Genomic DNA, 23,703 nt, shown 5'->3' on the forward strand with positions numbered 1-23,703 from the left:
ATCCAGCCAGGTGCGAATATACTACCTCGATGCAAAAACGGTATTTTAGCAACGTCTAGGTAGTACCTTATTGAACTGTGTAAAAATTTCTTCACTAAGAGGGTACAGGCAACGAGAATCATCTTATATGGACAAATTAAAAAAGTGTACAGCAGTAAACAGCAAATTACAACTCGACAATTCACCACAATAGCGCTAGCGTAGCAAGAGGGTACGATACGAAGTTAGCAGTTGTAAACGGAGTGAAGTATGCTAAGTTATAAAAGTCATAAGTATTAATAATAAAACAAAAGCCTTTTTCCATGTTTAATTCAATATCATACTTAACTTTTGACGCTATCTTTGTAATTGAACTTGCCTCACTAATTAAGTACCTCACTCAACTTACTTTCAGGTACAGTAGGGTCATTTTGCCGTACACATATAAAAAAAAGACGAACAGACCTCGCCATTCAATTCTAAAAAGTAATTGCAACATTATGTACTCGGGGAATAATTAAAAATCTCAAACACGAAGGAATTAATTCAGTCGATATTATTCTTTCAAATAGTAAACAACATACTTTTTTTATTGTTTATATTTTTATTATAGTTTGTTGGATAAGCTATAATGGCTTTAAACATTTCAAAATATAAAGCAATGCCTAACCCGTAAGTAATAATAATTGTTATTTATCCAAATTATAGATACATGAGTCTAAGTGCATACTTACTTTATAAATTAGGTACAATTATTAATTAGTTAGCAAGGGACTATTGCATTAAATAAACATGTTTTTTAAATTAATTTAGACGAATTGAAAGAGGGTGCCACAAGCCATGTTGAGATCGGCTCCGTATATTTAGATGAATATTTAATTTATTTTGTGACCATATGTACTTTGTAATGCCATTAATTAAATTAATAAATTTAAGAATCAGTAGTAGGTACCTATTATACACACACGCACAACATCACGCATTTTATTCCCGAAGGGGTATGCAGGGGCGCAACCATGGCACCCACTTTTCGCCAAGTGTGTTCCGTCCCATGATGTGATAGGGGGCGAGCCTATCGCCATATCGGGCACAAATTCCAAACTCCGGGCTGATACTGAGCAGAAAAACCCAAATATCACTTTGCCCGACCCGGGATTCGAACCCAGGACCTCAGAGCGCTGCCGTACCGCGCATGCAGTACAACTACGCCACCGAGGCAGTCTACTTATTATAAAAGACAAAAACAAATCCCTTTTCTTTCTCATTAATTTAGAGTCGATGTAACTTACTCTGTATTCCCTGTCACTATTTACCCTTCGAGAAGATTAAGGCCCTAGCAAATGATGTTACAAAAATGCTCAGAAACAATGCCCGACTTGCAATCAAACCCTGGATCACTAAATCCTAAGACCAGGATGTAAAGATCAATTTTGTAACAAAAAATATAATTAATTTGTTTATACTAATATCAACCTTATCCTTTTGTACCTTAGATTAAATAAAACACGAAAGAAAGACACGCATCACGCCTTTATTAAGATAGATAGAGGTGCTACCAAAGCACCCACCTTTCTCCATGTATGTTACATCACATGATATGATAGAAAGCGAGCCTATCGCCGTATAGGCACTCAGACTCCGGGCTGATACTAACCAGAAAAACCCAATATCACTTCGCCTGACCGGGATTTGAACCAGGAACTCAAAGTGGCGTGGTACTGCACACGCAGTGCAACTACGCCTCGGGGAACCTTAATTAAAAATGAATAAAATACCTCATAAGCTAATTACTCTGTAACAATTTATATTTTTAATTGATCGCTACAATCGCACATAAATGCTACAGGCGATTTTATTTTGTAATATATTTGTTAGAACTTTTACAGCTATCCTGGACAAATGTACTATCTAACACTAAAATAATTTTTCAATCGGAGCAATTAGTTCCTGAGATTAGCGCGTCCAAACACACAAACAAACTCTTCAGCTTTATTTCTTAGTAATTGTTTTTAGTGTCTCTGCAAGTTCAGAAGAGTATCCGCTGTCGCAAGAGCAAATCGACTTCTACAATGAACATGGATATCTGATCATTAAACGACTATTCGGACCGGAAAGTATTGAAAAATATAAGTGAGTACTGCTATAAATTATATTTATTTATATTGTGTAAAAATTTGAGCATATCAATGAGGTATTTGCAATTTGCAAAAACTAAAGCTAGCAGCGAATATAAAAAAAAATAAATCTAATTTAATGTTTGACCACTATCTCCTAAATTATCTCCCAAATTATTGCGTCATATTAGTTCTAAATCAAAAAGAATTATTAAAATCGAAGCAAGAGTTTAACAGTAACCCCACTACGCGCGAAACACGCCATACTAATGCAGTTTTCACGGAAGTGCTCCTTTTTCATATTACATTCAATATAAGAAAATATCCTAATAGAGAATAAATATTGAAAACCACGCTGTCCCGACACGGCCTAACTCCGTGACAATCAACTATAGATAAATCATTAACTCTAACTATAAATACTGTAACAATAGACGATTAGCTCAATAGAAGCGATTTTGTAGCCATAGAAATTATCATATCTACATAGACTATAATTATATGATAATTATATAATTATACTTAATTGGTTTGATATGAAATCTGATCAATAAAAAAATAAATAAAAAAAGCTTTTTAATCCCGTGTCGATGTATGCGAGCCTTGTAATGTTGCTAGAACATGAATGTCATAAATTATGTAAAGTACATAAGAACATTGTTTTCTTCTAATTAATCAAAACGCACGTGTATTTATACAGACTTATTAATAAGAAATCGTAAAGCTATACTTAGTCAAAACGCAAAATTATTCGATCTCTTAATTAGGTTTAAACTAAGAACTAGTGATATTTTGACAGTTATTTAAGCAAATCTTAACCACCTCTTAAAGCTTAAACAAGTTTATAAGCATGACTGATGAGGTTTATAATATTATGCTTCCTTTAGCGGTTGTGGTCGTGTTATGGTTTTTAGTCAGTTAATCTAGAACTTATTTATAATCTTTTAACAATAGCAACTATATACAATAATAAGTTATGGTATTATTATAAATTAGCAATCCGCCCTGGCTTCGGGCAGCTCGCTCGTTTCAATTATATATAGCTAGACCAGTGGTGCCCAAAGTTAACTGAATTGCAACCCAATAAAAAATCTTCCGAATTCTGTACTCACTTCTAGATTGTCACGGAGTTACTTTTAATACTTAATTACATACAATGAGTGCTTTCCCACCCTCACACCCACCACTACAACTCCTGTAAGCCAGGATCAGCAATCGCACGCATGACACCAAGCAGTGAAGCTCGGCGAGTCTCAGGGAAAACTAATTTGTCATTATCTCGCAACGAAATTAATCTAGCTAGTGAAAGGCTGGTAGGTTAGCTAGGTTAGGGCTCATGTCCTCGCCGGTGAGGATCGCGACGCGTTACCCTTCTATTTCCCCCTTCTTGCCAGCCCGAGCTGGTTACTTCGGTTTGTACCGTGTCTTTAGTATAAATTGTATCCCTAATTTAAAATGTCCATAGTTATATAAGTAATTTTAATAGTTGTTTAGAAATTATAATAATTGTTCTTATACTTTGTTTTGACGTATCATAAGTGCAACTTTGTTCGCCTACGTGATAAATAAAGTATTTTATTTTTTATTTTATTTTAATCAAATAGAAAGATAGGGAGGAATTGGAAATATTAATTGTCCACTTCCCTCCAGAGCAATTTCATGTTCTATTATCAATTTTAGTTACTTTTCTCGTTCATCAGTTATTAATACTATTTATCAGGGTCCACCCAGTATTCCTTCGCGACTCACCAGTGGGTCACCCACAGTTTGGGAAACGCTGAGCTAGACAACTTCTGTTGGTCCGATCGATACCAATCTTCACTGGATCATCTGCTGGACTAAATTCATCTTTTTTTACTACACACTACACTTAATATTATGTGTAGTGGAGTCCAATAGAAACTCCACTGACAAGAGATGATTACCCCTCGGGAGTCGAGACAATTATGCCGGTTGTTGGATCCGGGTATGCACAGGCTGATCCCAGAACGCGACGTACTACGTGGACCACTATGGCGGGTTTTAACACTTTGTGTACAATGGTCGCTATGTTGCTAAACTGAAGATTACCCAAAAAAAAAATCGCTCCAACCGTTTTGAAGTCACATTAATTTATATATATTACAATTTTTTGCCTGCGAGTTCGCCCGCGTACAATATTTTTTCCGGAATAAAAAGTTCCTAGACTCTCAAACTATTTTCATATTTAATTTTATTGACATTTGTTAGTTAGTTTTTGAATTTACCGCCTTCAGACAGACGTGGCGGAGGATTAGATTTTATATATAAGGATATAGATTAACAGTAAAAAATACAACACTAAATTGAATATGGTTCCAGGGCGCGATTTGTAGAACTTTGCCACAACAAAGAGAAGAGAGGAATGGTCTCAGTTGTGAAGGACAACAAACTATTTCAGACGAAGACCAACCCAGAGGACTATATTAATAAGGTAATAATTATAATACGCGATAGAATCCGAAAAGTAATTTAATTTCAATGTCTAACATTCGCGTAAACATAAGAAATCATTAAGGTAATACAGGATATAGATCCACTGCTGATGGTAACTGGAGTAAAATCCAGATAGATTCAGATCCAGATTAAGGCATTCAAGCAACTTGATAACGATAACCTTGTACGAAGAATAAAAGAACTAAGCCTCTGCATTTAGTGTAGTAGAGTGTAGTGCATAATTACAACGAAAAAAACAGTGTCAGTGCTAAGTATATAACACACGAACAAACTGTTTTTTTGTTACCAGACTCTAAGAAAATGCCTAGAACATTATTTTTAGTTGTAATAAACTTAAAACTAGAAACTTAAGTTAGAATTATATACTTATAATTCTTGTAGAATAGATTGTAGTTTACTGCTAAAAACCTAATTCTTACAACAAAAGAAAAATAAATCTGAGTACTAATATAAATTTACCACAGTTACCTGTGAATTATCGCTTGCTTTAACGGTGAAGGAAAACCTCCTGGGGAAACCTGTGCATACCTGAGAAATTCTTTATAGGAATTTTGAGGGTGTGTGAAGTATACGAATCCGCACTAGGCCAGCGTGGTGGATATCCTATCCCTCTCAGTAGAAGTGGAGGCCCGTGCGCAGCAGTGGGACAGTATATATTATAGGGCTGATATTATTATATTATGTATTGTTACCTGTATCCCCCTAGATCCAGGAGATCCTCTACGACCCAGTGTACATGTCGTACAGCGAGTCCCCGCGCCTGTTGCACGCGGTGTCGCAGCTCATCGGCGAGGACCTCACCGCAGTCAACTGCATGTTGATCAACAAGCCGCCCGGCACGCCGCGACACCCGCCGCATCAGGTCAGAAGAATGTTTCAAACATATACCTCCTTACCTTAAAAATTTAAGTTTACTGGTGATAGGTCTCTCATATGTGAGAGTCCGCCTGGGTAGGTACCACCGCAATGTCTATCTCAGCCGCTAAGCAGCAGTGTTTAGTCATTATTGTATTTCGGTTTGAAGAGCATTGTAGCCAGTGTAAGTATATGTCCCAGGATGGCGAGCGCATTAAAAAGAATAACGTATCATCTTGCTTTGCAGAAGATACTGTTTCAAGCATGTTAAAGCTTCGAATTTACTGTTTACGACACGCTTTAAATATTCTACATTAACGTAACTTTTCGACATTCATCCTGTTAAAAAAACTTACACAAAATACCAGAATTGCAACCGAATCCTGAACTAACCAGTACTCGGCACATTGACTATATGGCAAAGTGTTTACGCACCGAACCTACATCTGTGTTAGGTCAAAGCGAGACAAAAATTATAAACAAAACGATCGATTTAGAAGCGCTTAAAGTACAATTTAATTTTATAATTAAGGTTATCATGGTTGCCTTAATAATATCCAATGAATCTATGCCTGTGATCAATTATAATATTACAGTTGTGTTACTGAGTCCAAGACTATTGGTCATAGGTCTCTCATATGTGAGAGTCCGCCTGGATAACTACCATCGCAATTTCTATTTCTGCCGCCAAGCAACAGTGTGTAGTCACTGCTGTGTTCCGGTTTGACTTAACACCTCATATCTCAGGATGGCGAGCGTAGTGGAATGCCAAATAGTACTTTGTAATTCAAGGTGTTGGATTGTGTTTCTACTGTTTATAGGCGGTCGTATCGCTTACCGTCAGGCGAACCGCAAGCTCGTCTCGTCATTCAAAGCAATAAAAAAAGAAAGACCTTGCCATATTTTGCAGGATCTGTATTACTTCCCGTTCCGACCTGCGGACAAGATCTTGGCGGTGTGGACTGCGGTGGACCCCGTCAATGTACACAACGGGTGTCTGTACGTGATACCAGGGTCGCATAAGGCAAGAGTGCTCTACCAACACGAGGATAAACTTAGGGTGAGGGCCTCGGTTCATTTTACAGTAGAAAAACGAGCATATAATATTGTTGATGATATAAGTAAATAAAATGGCATTCTTTCCTGCATGCTGCTCATTATCTATGTTTTAATCTAAATTGGAGAGACACACTGAATGTATTTAATAGAATTTGTATTTTGCTCATATTACATTCTGTAGCTGTCGCCAGCTTTCTTGAGTCACCACGTTACCCCTTACAAATGTAGATTTGTGACTAATATAGACTAAAGAATTAACCATCACTGGAATTTTATTTACAACCTTTGGAGATTCAAGTGGAGGTTACAACGAGCATTCAGAAGTTCTGAATCAGAACACACTAATTCAAATAACACACACTAATAAATTCCCTAAAGCAATGCCCTAAGGCCTTAGGGGTTTAAATTTTATGAGCTCACGGCTAAATATTTATCTTATCTTACTCTTTGCTTATGTACTAATATTATTAGGACGAATGTAAAAACATTTAGATGTGTGAAGGTTTGTTGGTAGCAAACGTCGTATCTCGTAAACATGTTTGGGTGAAATTTGGCACACGGTTATACTGTGTCCTATAATTTTAGGTACCTTTTATTCAGTAACTTGCTCCCGTTGGAAATATTTGAAGTTTTGATCTGATTGTGTAAGTAGATGGTACTGGTGTCGTACAGATGGCGCTGCAAATCAAAAGTTAATAATTAAGAGATTTTCGTAATAGGAAAGGTTTTCCACGCGAAACAACGAGCAATATCTAGTATACTTATAAAAATCTATTGTATATCTAGGCTGTCGTCAAATAAAAAAATATCTAAAAATTCCAGGACGTCCTGCAGTTTTTCCACGAGATCGGAGACGAGGAGGGAGTGGCACCCGTGGAAAAGAGAGTGCACCTGATCATGGACCCCGGAGACACAGTGCTCTTCCACCCCTATCTGGTGCACGGCTCCGGACCTAACTTGTCTAATGTAGGTTATTGAAAATTCCGAAACTAGCAAACCGCCCGCCTGGCGGTCAACGACACGACTATTGCAATAATATATAATTAAAGATTATGGTCTGGAATATAATCCTACTAATATTAAAAATGCGAAAGTTTGTGAGGATGTATTTATGGTTGTTCCTCTTTCACGAAAAAACTAGTGAACGGATTTGGATGGGACTTTGCAGTAGTATTGGTTATACGTCAGAATAACGGATAGGTTATAATTTATAATGATTATGTGTAATTTTATCATAGTATAACGATACATATCAAGTAAGTCGGAAAAAAGTTTATCCCGGTAACTCCTTCACGCGGGTGAAGCCGCGAGCAGAAGCTAGTATGATATAATTTGAGTTAAATCCTTTAACAGAGTTACCGTAAAGCGCTGACGTGTCATTACGCGAACAGCCACTGCCAGTATGTGGATGTGAAGGGCACGCCTCAGGAGCGGCTCTCGTCACAGGTAGAGGCGGAACTGCGCCGGCGCGGCACTGACTTATCCTTTGTCGTGAGTATTATCTTCACCATTCTTCTTCAGTTGCTGCTGAATATGTAAGTAGCTCTCTTAACAATTTCCAGATCAAGGTGTTTTAGTTAGCCGTCCCAGCAGTCAACAATGAGGGAAAAGTGCGAATAGTATACTGGAATCCCTCAGCGCAACGATTGTAGGGGCCTGGAGGAAAATTGGGAGGGGATACCTACGGGTGGGAAGTATAAGGGAAAAGGAACCCTCTTAGTATGGACGGAGGGGTGAAGAATCAGGAAATGTTCGTGAGCCCTCATATACCTCGATGTGTATTGTGTATTGACAACCATGAAGTATACACACTGAATTGTGTGCCTAGGGCCGTTGTAAATGTCCCTCAGTACATGAGCGTGGATTCGTTGTGAAGAGCGAGCGCAATAGAATTGCCTCGGGGGAGAAAGGATACTGATTAAGGTTCCTAGATTTGCCTGCATCGCTCCGTGTCACAATGCGTCGATTCTAACTTAGAGTAGAGAGGCGAGTGTGTAGGATAGTGTCGTACAGTCTTTTAAACATAGCATCACACCTCTCGTCTTTTAGAGGAAGTGTTGGCGGCGCAAATACTTTTTAGTAAAATATAGTTTTAGTTTTAAATTTTTGAATTCCGATCCGTCAATGTAATGTTTTTTTTTTGTCAGTTGAGATTTTATTTTCGTCGTATGTGAGTAAATAATTTTCTTATAACGCCTATTTTTACTCCTTAAGGTGGTAGCTCAAGGTCCATTTTCATACATTTTGTTTCGGCTTTAATCTGGGTAACTAAACAAGTATTGGCAAGTAAAGAATTTAAATTCACGTCTAGTTAGTGATTAGTTCTCGCAGTTGAAAGAAAAACGTAAAAATAATTAATAATCATAGATATTTCGGCCTTTAAAATTTAATATGACGAAATTTTAAAGGCAGAAATATCCATGATTATTAATTATTTTTACATTTTTCTTTCAACTGCGAGAACTAATCACTAACTAGACGTGAATTTAAATTCTTTACTTGCCAATACTTGTTTAGTTACCCAGATTAAAGCCGAAACAAAATGTATGAGAATGGACCTTGAGCTACCACCTTAACTGGTTGAGTACTGGCTCATCGTCAACAGGTAGGTATATTTCGCCTGACTAAAAGTTATCTTTCTTTCACAGGATCTGTGGCGCGTCAAGTCGAAACAAGTAAAGGGTGTGAGGGCAAATCTTTAATTATATTTAATAAACATTTCATTATTTTATAACAATTATTATTAGTGAAGTTTTACACGTTTATGAAAGAAATTATGCCTTTTCTTTTATTAAATCACTTGAGGTTGTGAAATTGTTTCATTTGTACTTTTCCAATACATTTAACAAACGTAGACCAGGCAGACAAGCAAAGTGGGGCAATTTTGCCCATCAATCAATTAAAATTTCAATCAAATCAATGATTGATTAAAAAAATTGCAATGCAATTGCAAATGCAATTAATTTAAATCGTAATTAATGATTAGTTGCACCTTATACTATATTTAAAATACAATTAAATCAATCACTGTTAACTTATTTAAGTTTTCTATGAAAGTAACATTAAATACTATACCCAATAATCCATAATATCAAAATCCAAAAATAGGTCAATAATCTATATACTTATATAAATATGAATCCCTATTTCCCTTGGTCACGCCATCACGCGTAAACGGCTGGACCGAATTCAATATTTGTTTTTTTTTTGTTGTTGTGTTTGTTATTGTCAAGAAAACGATCTTATGAAAGTAAAAATTCAAAAAATTGCGCGGAAAATTTAAGAAAATTTTGCGAAAATATTATTTTTATATAACTGTCAATTGTTTGAAATACCTGTCAGCGATTGACAGAATGCGCGCTGAAAAACATAGTTAAGACGGGACAACGTCTGTCGGGTCAACTAGTTCTGTATAAATGTTAACATCATGAAATATATGGCGGCGCTGAAGCGTCATTTCAGCAAAATACATCTCTTCCATGAGTTAAAAGTTTTTATTTAGGTAAACTAAAAACTAAAAGGAGACCCCCTATCACCTAGAATTTTTATTACCGTTCTACAAAATATCATGAAAACGCTAAAATGGAAAAACAGTGGTATAAACATTAACGGTCAATACTTAAGTAATCTCAGGTTCGCAGATGACATTGTACTCTTTGCCGAAAGTGCAACACAATTAGAAACGATGATAAACGAAATAAATGCAACCAGTAATGAGATCGGTTTGCAATTAAATATTACAAAAACAAAAACTATGACAAATAGCAAAAAAACTCCTATACACATTAATAACACCCCACTAGAATATGTTGAAGAGTATTTGTATCTAGGCAAACAAATGTCTTTTAAAAAATCGAGATCACAAGACGAACTCATGCGTCGTATAAACATAGCCTGGAATAAATTCTGGAATTTCAAAGAGATTCTGAAATCAAATATTTCATTAAAATTAAAGAAAAAGGTATTAGACTCGTATATATTACCATCACTCTCCTACGCCTCCCAAACGTGGATATTTAATAAAAAAACAAGTAATAAAATTCTAACAACGCAAAGAGCCATGGAACGAAGTATTCTAAATTTAAAATTAAAACATAAAAGAAGAAATATTGATATTAGGAAAAGAACAAAAGTTATTGATGCTTTACAACATTGCAAAACCCTAAAGTGGAAATGGGCTGGCCATATTGCGCGTATGAGTGATGAGAGATGGGCAAAAAAGATAACCACTTGGAAAGGGCCAGTGGGAAAGAGAAACAAAGGTAGACCTGTGGAGAAATGGCTCGATGAAATTCTAAAAGTTGCAGGAAAAAATTGGTTACAAAAGGCAAAGGACAGAAATATGTGGAGAAACATGGAGGAGGCCTTTACTCTTCAGGGAGGTCCTTAAAATACAGATAAAAAAAAAAAACAAAACTTTCATACATAAAAAAAAGAGGAATAAATAAAGGCTTTATTATTATTATTATTTAGGTAAACTAGAAAAGCAATCAATTTGTAAACATTAGTAGATTTTACAATTAATTTTTTTTAAACACTTGATGTCAATGAATTCATCTTAATGAATTCATCAATTAAACTCTTAATGAATTCATGTTGGTGTGAAGTATGTCAGAGTGACTAGTGTAGTGAGGAGCCCTACAGTGCTTTTTCACAGACGAGCGACTTGCTCGTCTCAATAAATAAAACCAGATCTCGTGTTAATTATTTATTATAAATCTTAGGTCCGGTACATATTGTACATTCTATTGCGGTTAAATAACAATTAATTCTATCTATTGACATCGGCGATGTCATTACTCATTGCTTGTTACAAATCGTCACATTATTAAGGAGACCCTTAAGGACCAACACGAAAAATTACAGTCCGTTGTCTAATATTCCGATAGAGGTCCCTTAAGATGGTGAACTGGCATTATTTTAAGATAGTTTTGCCATATATACAATCATTTTGTAGTCCCTCGACAGTGGCCCAGCGTAGTTGATGCGGGGGCGTCAAAATATGTATAAGCGGCGAAATAGCGCACGTAACACACAACATTTATTTTTCAAAATGCCTTTTTTGCTTTAGCGCAGTGGTTTTCTGCCACAAATTTTGGGCCCGCCACAGGCCTCAGCCACCCACGCAATGTCATTGACCCCGAGTATATTATACGGCTAGGTACAAATGCCTATGTTTTTATATCTCATGAGGTGACAAATATCTTTTTGAGCCCTAATATTAGTATGTATAGTTCAAATTTAATACATACAATATTCTAATTATTAATAATTTCGTTTTGTTTTTTATAAAAACCCAAATAACGTACCTGTCAATGAAATTCCGCCATTACATCACAGATGGCGATGTGTCATATTTTTCGAAGATTTATTACACTACAATAAACAATTATTCCTTAACAATATTATTCCTATATAATTTGTGCAATATACAGCGTTTATACAAACATTATTTACATTAGATAATAAAATCTATATAACAAATGAATATATAGAAAGTAGCGTCTCTAGTGATTAAACTTAGAACCAGATTTTTTAAATATAAAAAAAAAATGTATGAATATAATATATTCTGAGAAAAAAATCTTGTACAAATATATTTCTTGATAATGTATCAAAAAATACTTTATTTATGTCAATAAATATTTTAAAATAGAAAAGTAAATAGTTATGTTTATATTCAAATTGTTTCTAAATTCAACCACTAGGGGAGCTGGTGGACACTTCAATATCTCAGAATGTTTATTATCTATAATCATAAATCTTGATACCTTGATAAGATTGATAAGAACTTTGTCATTTTCGGCACTATAAAACTAATTATTTTGTTATGACCATTTCATACATTTGTGCATTAGGCTAACGCTACACTAGCGTTTTTTTAGAGTATGCATTCTTTGAACCAGTGTTGGACACTAGTAAAAAAAAAACAAATATATTTCCTGTTGGTATTAATAGGCATAATGAGACTTGATTTTTATTACTACTATCTGGGGAATAAAATGATTTTAATAACGTTCAAGGTTGAAAATGAAATTATACAAATTTGATTAGTTAAAAAATCTATATTCTCTATGAATGGTCTTGTTCTTTTAAATTATTTTATTTCCTAATTATATCTCCCTATAGATGGTTCGAAGTTGCGTTTTATATTAATATTTCCTAAATCATAATATACATATTGTCTTAATATTAATATAATATTGTTATGGATTATTCGTTACATTTACAAGAGATGAAATAACTTACGTTTAAAACTGTAAATAGAGACTAGATCAGGTTTGTGTACATAATGGCCCTTACTTATAACTTGTAACTCATTTTTAAGTCATAAGACTCAATTTTATTAAAACAACTAATCAACTGCAAATTAATTTAGCAATTCATTTTCATATTTATGGAATTTTGAGTTCATTTTACAACAAAAACCGTTTGAACCTTAGAATTTACAAAAGAAGTTCACACACTATTTCAAATACATGTATTCTTAAAAAAAAATTTGTCTGTCACGGGAATTTTTTCCCCATTAGTTTTATATCCACTTTAATAATAAGTTGTGTATAAGTAAAGGGCGCGTGTAATTACGGAGCTAAAACTACGCGTAAATGTGTATGGTAACTTGTTACTGCGGCCGCACTCGCTCTCAGAAATCTGGAAGAACATCACACTGTTAGTAATTGCAGGAGACATCCAGGAATCCAGAAAGGCTGGTAAGGAAGTCAAATATTATTTTAGTTGTAAACGAGTCAGCAGGGAAAATCCAGGGTACAGAGTCGGAGAGACTGGCTAGGATTTAGAAAGTACAATATTATTGTATTGGATGACTTGATAAGTGATCTTAATTTTTCATTAAAACTTTGAAGGTTTTATCAGCTTTCCTGATATTTTGTTACAAAGCACAGTTTAGACTAGCAAGATCTTGTAGGAATATATTGCGCTAAACTGCCAGAGGGGATTATACTAGTGGTACTATTTTGATAGTTTTATATACATAGGACTCTCCACAAGATTTGCAACATTAGATCATGGTAAAAATTAGAAGCCAACTTTTGCAAGTTTCTTGCTAATCTAATCCTCACGTAAGAAAGGCAATAGTTAGTTATTATTTTAACCAAGTTTCTTTTGAGAACAATGGTAGTTACCCTAGTCGAATCTATTATGTCATGAACAAATATGTATACAGCGTTACTTTACCGTTTTGAAAAAATCAATCAGAACAAGTTGGATATACGAGCTGATAAAGGTACCAAGAATTCATGCAAATAATTTTTATCATATATAATAAAGCGTATGTAGACAAACTAAAGGCAGTGTGGAGGATTTATGAGTGTATGTGTGTGTGTGTGCGTACCTTCGTGTTTCCGCTGCGAGGGCATGAAGTAGAAGTCTGGCTGCGAGTGCGCGCGCGCGCCGCGCGGCAGCGAGCGCGCCCACCGACCCTCCTCCCCGCCCCCGCCCGCGCCGCCACTGTACCTGCACGCGAGCGACACCGCGCTGTTATACTGTATGCAAACATAGTGACCCACTGCACCTGGTAAGTGGAGTGGGTTCCAATAGAATGCCGACTGACGAGCGGTTACCCCTCAGCAGTCGATATAATTGTGCCGGCCTGTTAGCACAGTCAGTTTAAGAAGAGTGCTCGAGATGGTCACCCCTCGACAATCATACAATTATGCCGGCCTATTGGCACCGTCAGTCGAGGGACCTGTGTAAATAGTGTACTCAATGATACTGGTACCAAATATGTATAAAACTAGGTGTTGCTGTAAGTTTCATCCTCGTGAAGAGCCTCTCCCGTTACAAAAATCATTAAAACGCTGTAGCTGTTTACAGCGCCATCTATTAAACAAATCTGATTAAAGATGCTCATTATTTCCCATGAGAGAGTTACCTTGACAAAAAGTAGCCTATGTGTTAATCCAAAGCACAATCAACCCGTGTGCAAATTTCATCCACATCCATTTAATCTGCGTCACCTTCTGACAAACATCCGACATCGAATCGTTCAAACATTTACAGATAATTTCCTTCGGGTATTTTGACACGTAGGTATTTTTGCCTGTACTAGGTTTAAAGCATGAGGGGAAGACATTTTGATACTTAAAAAATCATATACATACATTATAAACGATAAAGTAGATCTTACAAGTAGCTGGCACAAGGGTACACGTTGGGAGACAAGAGCGTCGCCAGCCGATGGCCCAGGGGGAAGTCAAGTTGGTATGGAGAATGAGAAAAACATGAATTGTAAGTAGAATTGAGAGCACATGTTCCTCTGCCACTTCCCCTCTCCCGATTTAACAATAACATAGAGCAGAGCGTAATTGAGAGTAGGGAATATTAGGAATAGAATTCGTGAATTCATTCGAGTTTTAGAACCTGTAGGGGACGACGACGACAGCTGACCCTCCTTGCCCCCCCCCCTTAGCGACGCCCTTGTTTGGAGACGTTTGCAATTTTTTTTGGCGTTTATTATTTTTTTGTACATATATTTTATAAGTATATACTTAGTAATTTGTAAAATAAACTAAGCTAAGCTAAGGATTGATTCCTTTTTGAAAAATAAAAAGTATTCACCAACTTTTTATCAGAAATGTTAACAACTACGACTACCTCGGTAGCGTAGTTGTGTTGTGCGCGCGACGCGACTTTCGCTCTGAGGTCGCGGGTTCAATTAATCGGCTTTTCTTCTCAATATCAACACTGATTCCGAAAATCGTGCCCGATATGGCAATAGACTCACCCCTCAAGTATAAACTCTGGTTTATGGTTTTAATTGGTCTGTAGGTACTAGGTACGTATTTACTCTGATCTGGGAAATAAAAAGTGTTCCCCTGTCGTCATAGCATCTTACACAAACTTCAATTAATCACCGACTCCAAAATTGGTAACCATATAAATAATGTGAACTTATATTAATTTTTAAAGATTGCAAAGATTTCAAGTTAAAAGTTCTGGAGCGCTGACCGCTTCCGTAATGGACAATATTTTCACAAAATGAAATCTCTAATAATAAAAATAACAAGTTATTATTGAATAACACCTAGACCAAAATATTATCGTCTCAAATAATAGAAAAAAAATACAAATATTAAGCTAAAGTAATCTGCTTTATCATTAGTTAAAAATAAAATATAACTAAACTCCATATTATAAAAATTCAAAAGAGAAAATTATCAAAAAACAAAAACCAAAAGTATCATATCGGACGACCGTGACAGGACTCGAACCTGCAATCTTCGGATCCGAAGTCCGACGCCTTATCCATTAGGCCACACGGTCTTATAAGCAATATGGCCAAATTTTCAATCTGTTCTATTGCAATAAAAACATCTCATACAAAATTGACATAAAATGTAATTCATTAACGCATATTCTATAAAATCATGTACTTACCTAAAACTACTTGTATTACCATATAGTTAAAGTTGATTGTCAAAGCAATTTATTGTTAATTTATTGTATTATTGTTCGGCTATGTTATTTGTACAATTTATTCTAGCGCATTAACATATATTCTATAGACACGAACGTCTATATAAACTATTTGTTCAAAATCTGAACTAAAATGGCAAAACGTCACTGTTATAACCTATTTATTCACTTGAACAACAAATAATTTTACTTATTTGACTAATATTTTTTATTCACATCCAGGTTTACACTTAGACTCGAGTTCTTATATCATGAGCGCTCCGTACACAACCACAAGCTATCAACATTGACCATATTAAAGTCAGTTTGAATGGATTGCAGTTCAATTCAGTTGAACACAGTGAATGTTCGGAACGCTAAACTAGTACGTAATATTTTAGCAAGTTTGTATGACAAGTGACGCCCTGGTTCGTTTACAAACATAGTGAGAGCTATTAACCTTGATTTGTTTAGCGTAATTAGGTTTGTGATAAATGTTTGCATAAGCTATGCCAAATCTGTGGTACCGTATTATGAACCTTGTGATCTGGGAAATAAGAGCTACATATCGATGCTATAAATAACTGTAGTTTATTCCGTCCCATGATGTGATAAGCAAGTCTTAATGAGTCTCTACATTTGATACCAAACAATGATCTGTATGTTTAATCACTCACTCATACAAATATTTTCCTACAATAGGAATAAAACCTAAGACAAGACGATTGCCACGGTCCAATTTTAAGCTTTATGAGTCTCCACATCCGATACTAAGCAATGATCTATGTGTTTTATTACACACTCATACAAGTATTTTCCTACAATAGGAATCAAACCTAAGACAACGTGATTGTCACGGTCCAAGTAAAGATTTTTTTTTTAATATAAGCACTACAAAGTGAATTAATGCACCTGATGGTAAGTGGAGTGGGGTTCATAGTAAGACTGACAAGAATGTTCACCCCTCGCTAGTTGCCACAATTATGCCGGCTTGTTGTCATTCGATCAATGAGGTAATAGTATTACGATGGATTTTTTTATCATAATCTAAAAAAATCATAACGTTAACAACCTGATATCTAAATTCGAATTTTGGGTATTTCTAAAACATGGTAATTTATATATTTTTTAATATCTTTTGAATATGTTTTTACCGCTTCACCGTATAGCACAGGTTCAAATACCACTGCTATTTAATGAGCAATTTGAAAAAGCATAAGCGTTTGATTCGAATACATTATTAAAAAAGTTTTTGCAAAAAATGTGCCGGTAATTCTAGCCAAAACCATTTTTTTTTAAATATAACGCACTCTTAATAAAATAATGACCTATTTCAAAATTGTTAGTTTGCGGCAGTCCTCGGAAAACTAGTTTTTATTTGCTACCTTTTTTTTGAAGTTGCTATAAAATTGAGCTTATTAAAGATAGTTAAAAAATGAAACTTACAGCATGAAAAAAAAGGGATAAAACTAAAAGGTCACAAACAGAAATTAGTTGTTTAACGATTCCCACAAATTGACAATTTTGGAATGGGTAATTATTTTATTAAGAGTACGATATAAGGTGTCGGTATATGAGCCAAGCGGTGCGTTTTAAAAGTGTTGGTACATTTTTTTTATTTACCAGCTTTTCCCGGATTCTTCCGCATCCGACCTTCCGATTGGTTCGACGATACTTTACAAAAAAAGACATTAATCAGTTGGCGTCTCCGTGCTGGTAGAAAAATATGAATTTGGGTTGATATTTCGAGTTTTTTTTAGTAATTCGAATGGAATAGTTATAAAACTTTTTACTCAAAACGTGATAGAAACTCCGTGTTATGTTTAAGAATTATTTTTCTTTCCTTTAGAAATAATTTAATAATAGTAAAATAGAATAGCATGATTAGCAAACGAAAGAAAAACTTATGATTTCTTCAATTCATAGTTTTTTAAGGCAACTTAGTAACTAGAAACATAAAACAAAAACAAATAAAACAAAGGTAAACAGATAATACCATAGTCCATAGACTATTATATCATATATAGCCTGACCAGGAAATTAAAAATCCTTAATGTGGTAACATTGGAACTGACTTCTTGTACCGCCTACGCTTACAAAATAAGTTTTTTATTTTCCTGGTCAAGTTATATATGGACTTAATTCTAGTCAGTTAAACATCAGGATTTTAAAAATTGTTTTAAACCACTTACCCATACTGTCCCCGAGGCCGCTGCAGCGACCTGGTGTCGTGGTAGAAGGCGCCGTTCCCGTGGTGGGGGGTGGTCCTGCCGCTGGTGCCGTTCCCGTTCCTCGCGCTGCCATTGACCTTGCTGTTGATGGTCATGGTCTTCTGTTGTCCGTTGACGGGCCTGTGCGTGGGTCGTGGTGGGGGGGCCTCGGTGGGTCGCAGGGGGGCGGGGGCCGACGCCTCGCGGTCGCCGTGGAGGTGGTGTTGGTGAACTTGTCGTCGTTGTCGAACGGTTCGAAGCCGTAGTTGGTGTTCGATGGGGAGTAGTCTTTCCATACCGCGTTGGGGATCAGTTGCTCCTGGAAGAAAAAAATATTAAATGTAAAAAATAGCAAATAGTTATTTTGCAAGTAAATGACCAGGAGTCAGTGCCGCTATAGAAACATATTTGCTCATTATAGAAAATGACTTGCGCTTACAAAGATTCAATTCGACACCTTTTTTTTGCTTAAACTTATTGCCAAGAGAAAATGTGAATGACCATCCATAAACAGTATCATTGTCCAGATTTTTTTATTACTAACTAATATGTGGCTCTGCACCGCTTGTTACTCTAAATTAAATAAGCGGTTCCAAATAAAAGCTTAATTTTAGTTGATAATTTTAGTTACTTTCTTGTCTCAAGATGATACATCTCATTATGCATAGCAATTATACGAATTACATCTTCGCCTGTCGCGATATATTTCTATAACGTGAGCTATCACCTGCAGCCTCTTACCTTGTTGTTGGTGGTGGCTCGTGTCCTGTACAGCGTGCAGGCGGCCTGCAGCAGCGCCACCAGCAGCAGCGCCGCCACACACCCCACCACCACCCACAGCTTGGTGGCCGACATCACCACGGAGGACGAACCACCTTCCTCCTCGGTGGGACGAGTTGAGAACACTGGGTAAAAGATTATAAATCATTTGAAATCGAATTTAGGACAGGTTTAATAGGGCTAGAACCTTGCTGCTATAAGAAGCATAGCATAAATCAAATATCATTAAGAAAAAATATCGAATATCAATACATAATAGCGAGGATAGGCATAACAATATCTATCTATCTCCCTCGCACGCGTACACTGTAAAGGCGATGACGTCACAGTGTGTCGTAAACCCTTTATATCGTCACCAGATCCAATTATTAAATTTTTTTACCTCATACATTTCAAGAATTATAATATTTTGACAAAAATACAAACACGCGAGTTGAAAACCTCTTCCTTTTCTGAAATTGGTTGACAAATTGCTAAATAATAGGTATGTAGTAAAATTTATTCCAAACGAATAAAATGATTTATACAAAACCAAATCATAATACTCACAGTTCTGAGGCTCAAACACCAGGAACTCGGGGTCTACGTTCAGGTTTCCCACCTTGCCTTCCGCCAACATATCCTGGACAGCTCGCTTCCACTTCAGAAGCTCTGCATCATCATCCTCCGTGGAGTTGTCCACATTAGACCCTGACACCTCTATCACCTTCAGGCTCAGTTCCGCTATGATTGCCTTAGTCTCATTCCTATGGAGTTTATCATTTTTAAATTTTAATATAGGCTCATAAAATGCATTGATTACTTGAAGACTGGTTTTAAAAGTTTTGAGACCCATTTATCTAACAGACATATAGCCTGACCAGAAATATAAAAACCTGCTTTGAAGGCGCAGCTTTTGCTTTTTCATTTTAAAGTTGACAGTACAAGAAATAAGTTCCATATTTTTGCCAACATGGTGAGGTTTTTTTTCCTAACTATACCTCTGACTTGAATTAAAACTGGCATAAAGTGCTAGCACTAAGCACTGCTAAGTAGAACGTACTCACGGCAAAGTGACTCCACTGCCTCTGATGGTAATCAGAGTCTAGATAGAGTATCGATCGACGAGAGATCAACCCTCGCCCATCGACACAATTATGCCGGCCTGCTCGAACCCATAACACAAGCTATAACGGTTTTTAAAATAGTGAATCGTTAGTGAACTAGATGGACCGACGATCTGGTGAGGGTCGCCGGAGTCCGATGGATGAGGGCGGCCCAGAACCGGTCTCTATGGCACTCAATGGAGGCCCATGTCCAGTCGACAATTCGAAAGCATCGTTTTATTAATACTCACTGCATGAACCCGTTGACGACGACTCCCTGGTACCCCTTGGTCCTGCCGAGGGTGGACCCCACGTTGTCCGCGACCTGTGCGCTGAGCTCGTCGTACTCCTTGCTGCCAGGAGCTGGTGGATGGAAGCTGTCAGCCAGCCCCGTCACTCGCACCAGCATCGTGTAGAACGACTGGCCCGGCAGGATCGCTTCTGTTGTTACCTCTTCTTCTACGGGCTCTGGAGAGGAAGGAGTATTAGAAAAGGTGGTACTGGTGGTAGATCTTTCATATGTGAGAGTGCGCCTGGGTACGTAGCACCGCAATGAAAATATGAGAAGAAATATATATCTTAATTTGCTGTTGATGTCATGTGGTGAAAAATATTCAATTCATAATTTCGGAGACTGAAATTTTTGATCGCTATTATTTATTTTGAAGATCAGCAGCGCATCATGATTTATTTGATTGTGATATGATAGAAATATTACCAGATGATTGACTTGTTTGTTATAATTTACTACTATCACCATCTTACTCTATAGATCCAGTGTTCAATTTCCAGGTCAAGCATCAATCTTGGTAAAAAGTTTCCTAATTATAATTACCAAGGATTGGATTCTCCTGTAATATGCAAGTGAATAAGCTGACTATAAAAATTGACCCAATTATTTTCTTTAACACGGATGAAACATTGAACCGATCCCACGTTGAAGTTATATAAACGCAGGATTTTTATTGGAAAGTATTAATCGGTTGCATTGACCTCAAAGGAATGGGGATTAGAGGAGGAGTTATTGGACTTCTGGAAGCAAGTGGAAACCCTCACCAGGTCCGCAGGGCCTGATGCAGACGCGATCGTCGCTGACGACGGGCACCTGCAGGTGCTTGCTGGTGCGCTTGTTGACGGCGTCGAACCCGCCGCCCTGCACCACCCACATCATGTACAGGCAGCGCGTGTCCGTAAACGCGAGGTCCTGGAACAACACACACGGGAATAGCTGCTATTGTTAAGGTTTTAGGGAAGAATTTGGACCGATCAATGCAAAGTTATGAGGGTATGTAAGATATTTATGTCTCTGTATCACCCAAAGGTGAGTTTTACAGAATCCCATAAACATTATGTCAATCCAGACATATTTACTGTGTCTAAAGATTAAATTAATTGTATTCTGCATAGTTCTATCCCGAAGGAGTTGGTAACAGTCTTTTTTTTTGACTAACAGACAGACATGTTGACTGCTCATGGTAACTAGATGGTAAGAAGAGCCATGGACATCAGCTATACCCGACAATAATATTTTCTTTGGCATATGTTACGGACGGCAATGATCATCTGGTCATAACGATGGGCACATTAGCAGAATGTCACATATATAAAAAAAAATGACGAGCTTAAGACAGTGAGAGTGTCGCCACGTCATCAGCTAGTCCAGCTCATTACAGTAGAGATATCTCCTACCTTCTGATCTCCCGTGTCCCTCTTCCTCACAAAGCTGAGAGTGGTGAACCCGTCGAGCAGACTCCCGGCCTCCTTGGAGAGGTCCTGGCGCGGGTCGTTCCTGGGCGCGGAGTAGCCACTCACCCACGTGTCCATCAGGAACGGGCGGCTCGACCGAGGGTCCACCCAGCCGATGATCGCGTCTGTTTGCGACTGGAACATACGCAATGGCTTAGTTGTATTCTGTGCTTGTATTGTACCACTAGTTGACCCGAAAGACGTTGTCCCGTCTTAACTGTGAATTTGCAGCGCGCATTCTGTCAATCGCTGGCAGTTAAGTCAATAGTGTCATTAAGTTTTCTTAAATTTTCTAATTTTCCGTGCAATTTTTTTAATTTTTTCTTTCATAAGAACCTTCTCCTGACAATAACGAACACAACAAAAAAATAGTGTAATCGCTTCAGCCGTTCACGCGTGATGGCGTGACCAAGGGAAATAGGGATTCATTTATATATTTCATTTATATATATATATGTAAAGGATATACATTCTAGTCTGTGAATCCTTTAAGTTTTAAATAGGTTATAGCGGCCTACATGGTTGGTAAAATGGCTTGTTGACAATTGACACAAAGTAAATCAGCAAATAGAGAGAAAATATAATTTTATAAAATATTTTAAAAAGGAACCGACAAACTGAAATTATTAACTTTAATTGTCGTTTCTTTGATTTCAGGTAAGAATATGCCATTTTGGTTATATACTGTTATTATTGTGATGTATGTACTTAATTACTTAATAAAATATCTTTGATTTCAGAGCAACGCAAGTTTATTTAATTTATAGTTTGAAGTTCCAAATAAACATACGTAGTACTTTGTCTTATAAAACGACAACTCTAGTTAATATCAATAGAAATGGAGAAATTACGATTTAAATTTGAGGTAATGGGATCATCAGATGGAAAGTCAAATATAATTTGTATAACCTCAATCGAAACACCGGACGAACGTATTTTCGAAATCCCAGACGACCTAAAACCTGCAAGTAAGCATACCAGCATAGTATCTTCAGACGTTTATACGAAAATTAGAAATTCTCTAAAAAAAGACACCAAACACGTTCTATATGGATACCTCTAAATACAGATTTGAGGAAAATATATCTAGACGGATGTGAAAATTTACAGTTTGGCGATCAATATTTAGATGAAATAACTAAAGAACTATTATCTCCACACAAGAATACTACCAGCAATGTATCAGAGAAAAAAAACTTTGTAAAAACCGCTGAAAGATTTTTGATGGAAAAATTTTCGAACAAATCATCAAGTGCTAACCAATGGATTAGTGAATTTGAGAGGGAATGTGAAAGATTCGAAATTACACAAGATCAAGAGAAAATTGAGATTTTAAAATATCGGTTAGAAAAACAGTGCTTGGATTGGTACAACAGCATGTTAATAAAACTAACAGTGAAATCGGAATGGCCAGTGTGGAAGGACAACTTTTGTGAGACGTATGAAAATAAAGGTTGGTCGCAAGTGAAATATGCGTTTACATTTAAGTTTCAAGCGGGGTCATTACTCGAATATGCCACAAAAAAGGAAAGATTATTGTTAGAGATTAACAGACAAATTGACACACAAACATTGATAAATCTCATTGTAATGGGACTACCAGATTATATAATAAATAAAATTGATAAAGAAACAGTGCAATCAACGGCAAGCCTCTATAAGGAAATTGGAAAATATGAACACATGGCTAACAAAAAGAATTTCATCAAATATAAGATAAATACCTTTGAACCTAAAGGAAACACTGACAAAATAAAACCATGTAAAACTTGTGAAAAATTAAATAAAGGTATCAGGTTTCATCCTGAAGAAAGGTGCTGGTTTAAACAGACAGATGATTATAGTCGGAAGGGGAATAATAAGGCTGTAAATAATTCTGTAATAGATGTTGAACTTATTAATAATGAGACAAAAACGTATAATAACACCATTAATTAAAGTCAAACTATTGTTAGACGGAAAATTAGAAATTTTTGGAATTTATGA

At 36.4% G+C, this 23,703-nt stretch overlaps 2 protein-coding genes and 1 non-coding gene across 3 annotated transcripts; 1 reads left to right on the forward strand and 2 right to left on the reverse strand.

The window, feature by feature from the left end:
* The first annotated feature begins 1,981 nt into the window (after positions 1-1,981).
* Positions 1,982-9,234, forward strand: LOC115448824 (probable phytanoyl-CoA dioxygenase). Its single transcript, XM_030176402.2, has 7 exons — positions 1,982-2,109; positions 4,434-4,545; positions 5,275-5,430; positions 6,334-6,483; positions 7,305-7,448; positions 7,836-7,973; positions 9,131-9,234. The coding sequence occupies exons 2-7, from the start codon at positions 4,477-4,479 to the stop codon at positions 9,182-9,184; spliced, it is 711 nt and encodes a 236-aa protein (XP_030032262.2). The 5' UTR covers positions 1,982-2,109; positions 4,434-4,476; the 3' UTR covers positions 9,185-9,234.
* A 6,457-nt stretch (positions 9,235-15,691) lies between these two features.
* On the reverse strand, positions 15,692-15,764 carry Trnar-ucg. Its single transcript has one exon. It is a non-coding gene; the product is annotated as a tRNA-Arg (tRNA).
* Positions 15,765-17,434: 1,670 nt separating this feature from the next.
* On the reverse strand, positions 17,435-21,876 carry LOC119191375. The gene is made up of 7 exons (XM_037445283.1): positions 21,661-21,876; positions 21,028-21,175; positions 20,223-20,439; positions 19,436-19,632; positions 18,848-19,011; positions 18,089-18,425; positions 17,435-17,570 (listed from the first exon to the last, which is right to left on the reverse strand). Exons 1-6 carry the CDS (start codon positions 21,859-21,861, stop codon positions 18,219-18,221), a joined length of 1,134 nt encoding a protein of 377 aa, XP_037301180.1. The 5' UTR covers positions 21,862-21,876; the 3' UTR covers positions 17,435-17,570; positions 18,089-18,218.
* Positions 21,877-23,703: the final 1,827 nt, after the last annotated feature.

This window comes from Manduca sexta, chromosome 5, assembly GCF_014839805.1.
Source record: "Manduca sexta isolate Smith_Timp_Sample1 chromosome 5, JHU_Msex_v1.0, whole genome shotgun sequence".
NCBI lineage: Eukaryota > Metazoa > Arthropoda > Insecta > Lepidoptera > Sphingidae > Manduca > Manduca sexta.

Excerpts from the sequence above, each read along its gene's own strand:
- LOC115448824 (XM_030176402.2), top strand. The coding sequence starts at position 4,477 with ATGGTCTCAGTTGTGAAGGACAACAAACTATTTCAGACGAAGACCAAC. Across the intron at positions 7,449-7,835 it reads CCGGACCTAACTTGTCTAAT|AGTTACCGTAAAGCGCTGAC; the intron begins GTAGGTTATTGA and ends ATCCTTTAACAG. Across the intron at positions 7,974-9,130 it reads GCACTGACTTATCCTTTGTC|GATCTGTGGCGCGTCAAGTC; the intron begins GTGAGTATTATC and ends TTTCTTTCACAG.
- LOC119191375 (XM_037445283.1), bottom strand. The coding sequence starts at position 21,861 with ATGTTCCAGTCGCAAACAGACGCGATCATCGGCTGGGTGGACCCTCGG. Across the intron at positions 21,176-21,660 it reads GGGACACGGGAGATCAGAAG|GACCTCGCGTTTACGGACAC; the intron begins GTAGGAGATATC and ends GTGTTGTTCCAG. Across the intron at positions 19,012-19,435 it reads GGTGTTTGAGCCTCAGAACT|TGTTCTCAACTCGTCCCACC; the intron begins GTGAGTATTATG and ends TCTTTTACCCAG.